This window comes from Triticum dicoccoides, chromosome 2B, assembly GCF_002162155.2.
Source record: "Triticum dicoccoides isolate Atlit2015 ecotype Zavitan chromosome 2B, WEW_v2.0, whole genome shotgun sequence".
NCBI classification, from domain to species: domain Eukaryota; kingdom Viridiplantae; phylum Streptophyta; class Magnoliopsida; order Poales; family Poaceae; genus Triticum; species Triticum dicoccoides.
In genome coordinates, this window is record NC_041383.1 from 37,218,540 (window position 1) to 37,228,544 (window position 10,005).

Sequence of the window (10,005 nt, forward strand, 5' to 3'; positions counted from 1 at the left end):
TAGCACCAAAGTGCAACTCGAGTGACAAGCTGTAATAGGCCGACCCATTAGCCTCCACCCTCTTCCTGTTTTGTGAAGTTTCCGAAAGTTTCTGGCCATTTTTCTTTTCTCGTTTTGTGTTTTTGCCAGGTTGATTTACTCAGTTTTTGTGTTAAAAAATCATCAGTATTTTTAATTACTTTGCATTTTTCCCAATTTGTATCATTTTTAAATTCATGAATATTTTAAACTTTTGCAGTTTTTAAAAATCCGGATTTTTTTCTTAAAATCTACAAACATTTTCTGAGGTTACAAGTTTTTTGAGGTTGATTTTTCCTTGAACCAGTAGATGCTAGTATTCCCTGAATTGCAAGCGAGGCAGGCCAAGCGAAGCAATAACTTGGGTCGCGTCCCGCTAGGATTGCGTGCGAGCACTACTGCCCCACTCGACGCTTGCCCAAATCCTATTTGGTATCCTTAGCACCAGTTATATGCAAATCCGCAAAACGGAGCACACCCCCTCCACCTTGGGCAAAGCCAATTAATTTTATTTTATTTTACTTCTTGACAGCGCATCCATCACATGTTCAAATGTGATTCATGAAATTTTGTTGAATTCATTGGGTGTTGTCTAACATTTTTTTTTCATTTTCTTAATTTCGCGATTTTTTTCACATGTGTGAACTTTTGCTCAATTTCATGAAATTTCCAAATCCATGACCATTTTTCAAATACAAAACTTTTTTAATGCATGAACCTTTTTCAGATTCGTGATTTTTTCATATCTCTGAACTTTTTTGAATACACATTTTTTTTAAATCAAGGATTTTTTCCAATTCCAGTAATATGTTTTGAATCCATGATTTTTTTAAATCCATGAACTTTTTTCAAACCGTGTACAAGTTTCTGGAACATGTGAACTTCTTTCAAATCTACCAACTTTATTTGAATTCAGAAACATTTTTCATGTTCACGGATTTTTTTTGAATTCATGAGCATTTTTATATTTTTCCAAACTTGAAACTTTTTGAATCCTGTGAAATTTTCATAAAATTCAATCATCAAATGGTCAAGCGGTGAACGGTTGACCGGTTCTTTCAAATGGTCGAACCAGTGGGAGGGGTCGAACATGCAAGCCGATGTGTGTTGAGCGATCAAGCGATGTTCTAGGAGCAATTTAAATTGGTCGACCCATTTGACGATAGCGTGAGCGCTGGCTAGCGATCTAGCTCTTAATGCGCGGAATAGAAGCTCTGTCGAAGCTAAAGGCGCCAAATAGGAAGTCCCACTCGAAGACGTCCTATTCGGCACTTCAGGTGCCGAAAAGGGCAACACACGCTTGGTAGGCTAGTTTGTGGGCCGCGACTCAATTCCCTCTCCGCCCTCTCACTCGTCCGCCATTTTTGCAGTTTTTGCTCGCTATACTTACTATACTAAGGACCTGTTCTGATCTCCTCCAGCTACACGCTTCACAAACTCCACGGATGAAATTGTCCTGGATGTTTGGACTTCGAGAAGCTGGCTTCTCAAAGCTACGCTCAATGGTAGTGCAAAATCGTGAAGCAGCCTCGGCCCAGCTCCACCTATATGGAAAGCTGGAGTTAGTCAATATTACAACTGAACTGCCACCACCAAGTCAAGCCATCGAACTAGTACGCTCGTGCGAATCGACCTGTGGTTGAGTTGGTTAGGTGGACAGTGGTATCCCCAATCCACCAGGGTTCAAATCCTTGTGCTCGCATTATTCCTGAATTTATTTCAGAATTCCGGCGATGCGCTTTCAGTGGGAAGAGACGTTCCCGTCGACGACGAGGCGCCTACGATGACTTCGTAAATTTCAAGATGATATGCCGGCTCAGTCTCTCGGAGGTGCTCATAGGGGTAGGGTGTGCGTGTGTGCGTTCATAGGGGTGAGTGTATGCGCGTGTATATGAGCGCTTGTGTCTGTACTGATGCTCAAAAAAAAAAGAACTAGTACGCTCACTGGGACATATCCTCCTCGTTCCCTGGCTCGTGATCCCTCGTTGTTGCTGTCGGTGGCCCAATTTGGACTGCCTTTAGTTGGCCCAACTAGCCCGAACAGGCCACAACCTTGCCAGCTGGGCTGTATCGCTGGGAGAAGCTGCAAACTGAGCCGAACATATTTTTCCATCACTGCTTAGAGTTAGAAGCTACTGTGAGAAGCCATATTTGTGAAGCTTTGGGAAGCTAAAGGAGATCAGAACAAAACCTAACATAATTCATGCAGTAGAAAAAGATAACAAATTCGTAGAACCAGGCATTCTGAAAAAAGTTTGAAAAATCTGTTGACCATTCACTGTCGAAAAGGAAAAAAAATCATGAATTTGGGAAAAACGTTCAGTTGTGGGAAAATATTCAAAAATAATTCATAATTTTCAAAAAAAATCACCAATTTTGGGAAAAAAATCTTAAATTAAAAAAATTCATAAATTTGATAAATGCACATGAATTTTTAAAACAAGTTCGAAAATTTGAAAAATGTTCAGAAATTTTTAAGAAAAAAATTTGAAAACGAAATTTGCAAAATAAAATATTGCAGGAATTATGAAAAGTTCAGGAATTTGAATTTTTTTTGCAATTTTTAAAAAAGAGCACACATTTAGGAAAAATAAAAAAAGGAAAAGGGAAAATAAAAATAAAAATAAAACCAAAAAAATGTGTTTTAGAGGAAAATTACCATGACTAAGGTCCACGGTTCTTTGGCGGCCGTCGGATGCCACACTGCAAAACTGCAGAGTTTCTTGTAGCTGCAACCTCTTATCCCACCACGACCGTTCTGTGGCTCCCCGCGTCCGTCCCCATGTCATCCCCGGCGTGCCGTCCCGGCCTCCCGGCGCCTCGCCGGCAGGCGACGCTCCTCCCCCGCCCAGCCGCTCCGCCGTCCGTCTCGAAGCGGGCTGTTCATCGGACAAGACCTGCTCACTCCACCTTCGAGTTCTCCTCCTCTCCTGGCCGCCGCCGCCCTGCTCGGGTCATCTCTTCTTGCCACGGTAAGCAGCTCTAGCTTGCTTCGATGGACATTTGCAGATTGTTTGAGGCACTTGTCGATCCTAGTTTAGATGATTTGCTAGCACTGCTGTCTACAAAGATTAGTGGTCGAACTGAAGCGCATTGCCCGTGTTGAGTGCGGTGCGCCCCTTGTCAAGGACTGTGAAGTTTCTGTAAGATGTGATTGTTAATACGGCCAGTAGGATTTAGAAGCAGAATGTAGTTTGTCCGAATGTTGAAAATACAGAACTGTAAACTGTATTTTGGAATCAGGGTACCTGTTACATTTGTATGGATGGAAAAACTCTGAATAAAACAATCCGGAACTGAATAGCAAATGACCATCGAACTTGCGTGGAACCAAAATATGTCGTTAAGAAACATATGTATATGTCCTCTGAAACCCAAAATTGTCATTTGTGGCCTCTTTAGGCAGCATCATTTGGGGCTCCTGATCTTGTACTTTGAAGCTTGATCTCTAGCCGCCGAAGAGCAGAGACGCCTTTTGATAAGACGATTCTCGTGGTCTTCAACGACCCTGGGATAATTTCAGGACACGGATTCTTTTGGAAACTAAATTTAGTTTTATTAATTCTACTGATTTGACAATATTTCAAATGGTACTGACCTTGGCTTTGTTCTTTTACTACCTTTTTACAGGTGGTATGCTAGAAAGAAGGAGACTACTGTTGATTCCTGCAATTAGTCTCACCATTGGCTCTCTTCAGTACAGTCTGGAGAAGGGAGCAGCAAAAGCTGAATTTACTGACAGTGAGTTTTCAATCAATATCCTCCCATCTGAAAATAGACAGGTTTTTCTCTACTATAACACATCCTTTGAAGTTTCAACCTGTATTTGTAAACCTCATAGGTATCAGGTATCATCAATGCTTGTTTACTGAAATCTGCTACAATGACATTGTAGAAGAGACATTACTTGTTAGACTAAAAATAATTTTACCTTAAGTCCGTGATCTGTCATACCTTGTTTTTCACATGTTTATTAGACATTATTTTGTTGGTTTGTCTCTTGGTACTACAGAAAAATCTTTCAACTTAAGAAGGTACTGGGGGCTGACATATATAGCTAACTGCTGCTAAATGAGCTTCTATTTAAAAGTTTAAGTTGTCTAGTTTTCCGTTCAAAACTCATATAGGTGTTCATAAGTAAAATGTGCAATCAAGCGTAACTCTTTGATGTTGCAATTATAGTGCCAGCGCTTCGTGGGAAGGATTATGGGAAGACGAAAATGAGTTACCCAGATTACACTGAAACAGAATCAGGCCTCCAATACAAGGTGCTTACACTGCCATTCGATGGTTCCTGCATAATACTCAAAAGTTCAGATTTTTTAGGTTCACAATTCTCACGAGGAATTACAGGACTTGCGGGTTGGAGAGGGCCCATCCCCAAAGAAGGGAGAGACAGTAGTGGTGAGTATTTTGCATGTATGTTCTTCAGCTTTATTTGTTGAGGTGTGCAACCACGATGTTGACTTGGGTTTGTGAATGCCCATCAGATTGATTGGGATGGGTACACAATTGGATACTACGGGCGCATTTTTGAAGCTCGAAACAAGACCAAAGGTGGTTCGTTTGAGGTACAAATGCTGCCTGAAGATGAACCAAAAAAGATTCGCAGCTTCCTTGGCATATATATTTGTTGAAGTACAAACTGAGTTATTCCTTCAGTTCGATCAATGCCCCCATTTTGCATTTCAATGTAGGGTGGTGATAAAGAATTCTTCAAGTTCAAGTTTGGATCAGGACAGGTGATTTACTAATAAGCACTGAGTACTACTCAAATACTCCCTCTGGTTCCTAATAGTTACCTTTTTGGACGTCTGCATGATCTCCAACATACAACTTTGACAAATAACTTCTGTAATCATATATATTTGTAAATACCACAAAATTATATATTCGAAAACTTGCCAGTATCCAATCTAAACGCTTCAAATATATTGGTAGTTACTATTTTCAAAGTAACTTTGTCTGTGATCAAAACAACAACTTCATTAAAACTCGGGTGAGTAGTTCGCCTACACTTAATTACAATTAGAAGTTTGCGCTCCATTGTGTAGTCTGATTCTACTATTTGTTACTTGCTGACAACTAGCATTCTTAATAACATGAATTAGGTAATACCAGCCTTTGAGGAGGCTATGACAGGCATGCGGCCAGGTGGAGTTAGAAGGTCAGTCCCACATTTCTGTAACCACAATTTCTAAACGTATGAACACAACTTTTAACCATATTATTGATGCCCACACACTCCAGGATAATAGTATCACCGGATATTGGATACCCAGATAATGACTTGAACAAGTTAGGCCCAAAACCAACAACATTTTCGGTAATATATTTCCCATAAAATAGAATTTTTTTTCTATAATTTTGATGATTACATAACAAAGGCACCTTATTTTTCCTACAGGGACAAAGAGCTCTAGATTTCGTTCTAAGGAATCAAGGATTAATAGATAAAACTCTCCTGTTTGACATTGAGCTTATCAGAATAATTCCAAGTCAATAGTATACGAGGTTCCTCCCTTTCCCCAAAGTAAATCTTACTTGTCATTTTGTCTTGTTCAACTGAATAAAAAGTTAGAAGCTTGGGCTATTGCAGGGTAATTTCGATAACCATTGGGAGGAAAGGAGCATACTGTTTGAGCATGCAATCAAATCCTTTGATGGCCATCGGATATGTAAATGTACTGTATATACTATATACTTGAGTATCAACAAAAAACATTGATATCGCGGACCCATTTTGTTGTTACTGAAAAATAACACCTCCGTCCCAAAATAAGTGTCTCAACCTTAGTGCAAATTTAAAACACTTATTTTGGGACGGAGGGAGTACTAAGAAGAATTTTAAAGTGCAACCAGATAGATCCTATCTATTCTTGAACTAGACAACTTTTTCACACTCCCTAGATTGGGTTAATAGATAAATACTTACATCACACAACTTACGCCACACGAAAAATTATGTAATATTCCAAAAAGGATGCAGCATTTCCTGCCTTTTTTTGTACACTACTTAGATTAATGTTAAAGCCTATATCTTAGGGTTAGAGAGGGAACCACATATCCATAATACACTCAAGAGAGAACATGAGCAACTAACAACATATGCTTCAATGGTTTTGCTCTTAATTTTTCGCCATGTCTAGGAGCTGAAAGCCTCAGCCTCTGTGGCATGACCATAATCTGTAATCAAATTTGACTGGACACTGTCTCGAATTGTGTTTATTTTGAATTATAATTTCATGAATCAAGCATACGGAGTGGATTTTCCCTGATATTTTCTCCAGTGTGTATTTTTTTATCTGCCAAATTAATGCAGCAAGTATAGTGCAAAATTTATCTCATAGTCATTTGTTCTTCTGTGTTTTATCCTGTTTTATTTTATGTCCCTTATGTGTGCATGTCTTACGCTCGAATCTGAAGATACGTTTTTCCCAAATTTGTGTGCGAAATCATGCTGTTTCATGAGACATTGTTGCAGAATTTCTGTGTTCGAACCAAATCATTTAACTCTGTCAATGAGAGGACTGGATTTCTAGATACCAAATTTCGCCGGCAACCAACATTTGATCCTTTGAGCTGAATTTTCACTTTTCCCGCTTTAAGTTTTCTTCCAGATATATTGTGATAGTAGGTTTGACCTTCTCTAACTTTAATGATCTTGATTTGGAGCTTCCAAACCTCGTGTCATTTGATCTAAGGTCCTATTCATTCTAGGTCATCTTTGTGCCAACCTGTGAAGTTTTTACTTGTTGTGTTTATACTTAGTCACACATTTGTTCATGTTTGGGCCCCTCACTCATTAAATTTCTATGAATGAGATTTTTAGTAACTCCTTGTATCAACTTCGCTTTAGAACATTGCATTCATCAATGAACACAAAACACTATAATACCATGATGTACATGTGTTACCAAAGATAGCATTAGCCTGGTGTGTTTGTTGCACCCATGACTCGTGCACATTACTATTCTTATTTGAATTTGTGGTCTAAATAGCATATATCATATACCTATTTTTTAAAATAAAGGACATTTCATTGAATTGATATATCGAGGTGATACAACCAAATCAAAAAAATGCCTGGCCTTTGCATAGCGAGATGCACAAAACCAACAAGTCCGACAGACCCAAAAATAAACATCGTTTTACAGTAAAAATAAGTCAATCCGACCTAGGGTGTGGCAGTTCCTATCCAGAGATTACACCGCCATCCATGGAGGGAGAAAAACTCCCTGTCCGTATGCTCCAGCCCTGTAGACGCCATTATAAAAATGTCTCTGTCCTCTGGCCTTGGTAGGATACACTAAGTACGGAGCCATCACATACATGCATGAATAACCTTTGAAGTCAAGGTTGCGGGCTGCCGTCCTATGCATGGCCTTGGCCAGAGAGTCCTCGTCAGTTGCTGTTGTACCATCAACACCGACGGAGTGACAACCGCTGTGTCTCAGCAGTGAGGGAGTGAAGTCGGCAGCAACAATTTTTGTGGAGCCAATACAATTGACTATAGTTGTGTTGTAAGAACATGGCTTTCTTTTGGCGCCGAATACCATGGAAATTTCGCAGTGTGGCTTGAGTTCTCATGGGTAGGGGGCATTGGATAACTGTTCGTGTATTCTCTTGAGATGGGTGACCTCAGTTTTGACCTTCCCGGGTTTAAATATTTTTGGGTTATAGCTTTGGAACCTTTTCACTTGGTCCACATATGGCCCTACTCATGAGTAGGTGATCCTTTTGCCTGAATGGTGAAGTTGTTAATTAGTGTCTTAATTTTAAGGTAATTTGCACATTTGTTCACACTTGATTTCACGCTTTCAATTTTAATACATGTGTTTTTATACACATAGCAAATACCTTTCCAGGAACTCCTCCTACTGACTCACTGAGAGCCACCACTGAACACAAGCAGAACACTCCAGTACCATAATGACCATGTGCTACTCAAGATACATCAGCCTGTCATATTTATGAGTCAAGCACATTACTCTTCTAATTTAGAGACGTGGCCTACATTGTATGTGGCATATCAATATATATGCCACACTTTTTCCAATGGTGCCAGCGCAATACTCTATGCTTGTTACTCCTACAAGATGAACAAGGACTTGGTATTCTATCGAAGCATACTATGGGGTTGGGAAGGATCAGGAAAAGTAGCAGCACATCGGCTATTTTTGTAACTAGGAACTACTTGATGACTTGCCCACGGTTCACCTTTGAAACTCCCATGTCATATTCTGCTTCCAGAAAATGTTATCTCCACATCTTGTAGGGGTGAGATGTGGGGCGGATTTCTTTCTGAATTGTGGCCCTTTCTATTAGGTTCATCCGATTGAAATTGTGGCAAAGCTGTCACAGGTTCGTAAGCAGAGATTCAGCGGGCAGCCTGTGTCTGCTTTTTTATAGATGAAACAATGCGACTTTATTATGTAGTATCAAAGTTTACAGGGATACACACATTTTCTGGAGGAGATTTTAGCCAAACGTATCATCCCACATGAAGGGAGAACACATTATTGCTAATCTCTGTGCTTCCGTGTTGCTTTTGCAGTGCTTGTGGTGGAAGTTGCATGACCCGAAAGAGTTACTCATTTCCTTGATGTCATGCAGAACCATGTAGTGACCTCCGAAGTTCTTTGGCAACTCAAGTTCCCGGATGACTCTCGGACAGTCTGATGATATGTCAATATTATAAAGGCCTAGGTCGTCTTCCAAAGAAACGGCTTCCGATGTGACCTCTAGTAGTTTAGGGTGCGTGATCCCAGCATACGTTACCGTTGATGCTCGTTGGAACGTGCCATGCTCATCACGACAAACGACCCTTACTGCCCCTTGGTTTATCTTGTTTGCCACTACTCCATCGACGTTTAGTTTCATGAACCCCTGTAACCGAGGAATCCATCGTGGCGTTGCCCGGTGTCTGATCGGTGTTGGCCCCTGCATAGCCGTTCCGAGTGTGGTAATCTGTTCACTGTATCTGGTTATGAATGTGTGGTTCGAGAGTGGAGTCTGGTATTCATTCTCATGTATAATGCGCCTCCGAGCCTACCAAATAGCCCACAGAGTAACTAGGATTTCGATGAACTTCTCACTCTCAGCGTCTCACTCTACCTGGAGAGCCATAATTTTGCATCTGGTGTTGTATCTCCATAGATCGGCAATGAAGAATCATCATCTCTCAATCCCCAAACACTTTCCACCATGTTACAGTCGAGGAGTGAATGACTCCAAGTATCATTAGCAATATTACAGATTGTATAGGCCGGAGATGGCTTCATATTTTGGTGAGCTCACACCTCGTCCGTCGCTAGAGAAGACCGAGAGAGTCTCCATGCGAACATGGGGATTTGTAGCGGAACCTTTGTTTTCCAAAGACGCTTCCACCCCCTCTCCCGTAGCTCAAAGCTTGAGTTTTCCATTTCACCATTAATCCAAGCTTCGTGCTGAATTTTTGTGTCAACGAGCAACTTGTAACATGATCTGACAGTGAAAAGGAGCATGTCTTCTCATAGTGCCAAGCCCAATGATCTACACAATTTGAGAGACACAAACGAATCTGATGAATGATGTTTGTGTCCATTGGCAAGAGGTGTGGCTTTAGGGTTACCATTTTTGGACGTCTGTATGATCTCCAACATACAACTTTGACAAATAACTTCTGTAATTATATATTTCTAAATACCACAAAATTATATATTCGAAAACTTGCTAGTATCCAATCTAAACGCTTCAAATATATTGGTAGTTACTATTTTCAAAGTAACTTTGTCTGTGATCAAAACAACAACTTCATTAAAACTCGGGTGAGTAGTACGCTTACACTTAATTACAATTAGAAGTTTGCGCTCATTGTGTAGTCTGATTCTACTATTTGTTACTTGGTGACAAGTTGCATTCTTAATAACATGAATTAGGTAATACCAGCCTTTGAGGAGGCTATGAAAGGCATGCTGCCAGGTGGAGTTAGAAGGTCAGTCCCAT

At 40.3% G+C, this 10,005-nt stretch overlaps 1 protein-coding gene across 1 annotated transcript; it reads left to right on the forward strand.

Annotated features, from left to right (window-relative positions):
* The first annotated feature begins 2,730 nt into the window (after positions 1 to 2,730).
* On the forward strand, positions 2,731 to 5,759 carry LOC119361986 (peptidyl-prolyl cis-trans isomerase FKBP19, chloroplastic-like). The gene is made up of 10 exons (XM_037627163.1): positions 2,731 to 2,990; positions 3,649 to 3,759; positions 4,201 to 4,286; positions 4,372 to 4,422; positions 4,509 to 4,589; positions 4,716 to 4,760; positions 5,130 to 5,185; positions 5,269 to 5,344; positions 5,426 to 5,532; positions 5,618 to 5,759. Exons 1-9 carry the CDS (start codon positions 2,801 to 2,803, stop codon positions 5,522 to 5,524), a joined length of 795 nt encoding a protein of 264 aa, XP_037483060.1. The 5' UTR covers positions 2,731 to 2,800; the 3' UTR covers positions 5,525 to 5,532; positions 5,618 to 5,759.
* Positions 5,760 to 10,005: the final 4,246 nt, after the last annotated feature.

Coding starts and splice junctions, on each gene's coding strand:
- LOC119361986 (XM_037627163.1), top strand. CDS start 2,801: ATGTCATCCCCGGCGTGCCGTCCCGGCCTCCCGGCGCCTCGCCGGCAG. Junction 4,287..4,371: donor AATCAGGCCTCCAATACAAG/GTGCTTACACTG, acceptor GAGGAATTACAG/GACTTGCGGGTTGGAGAGGG. Junction 4,590..4,715: donor CCAAAGGTGGTTCGTTTGAG/GTACAAATGCTG, acceptor ATTTCAATGTAG/GGTGGTGATAAAGAATTCTT.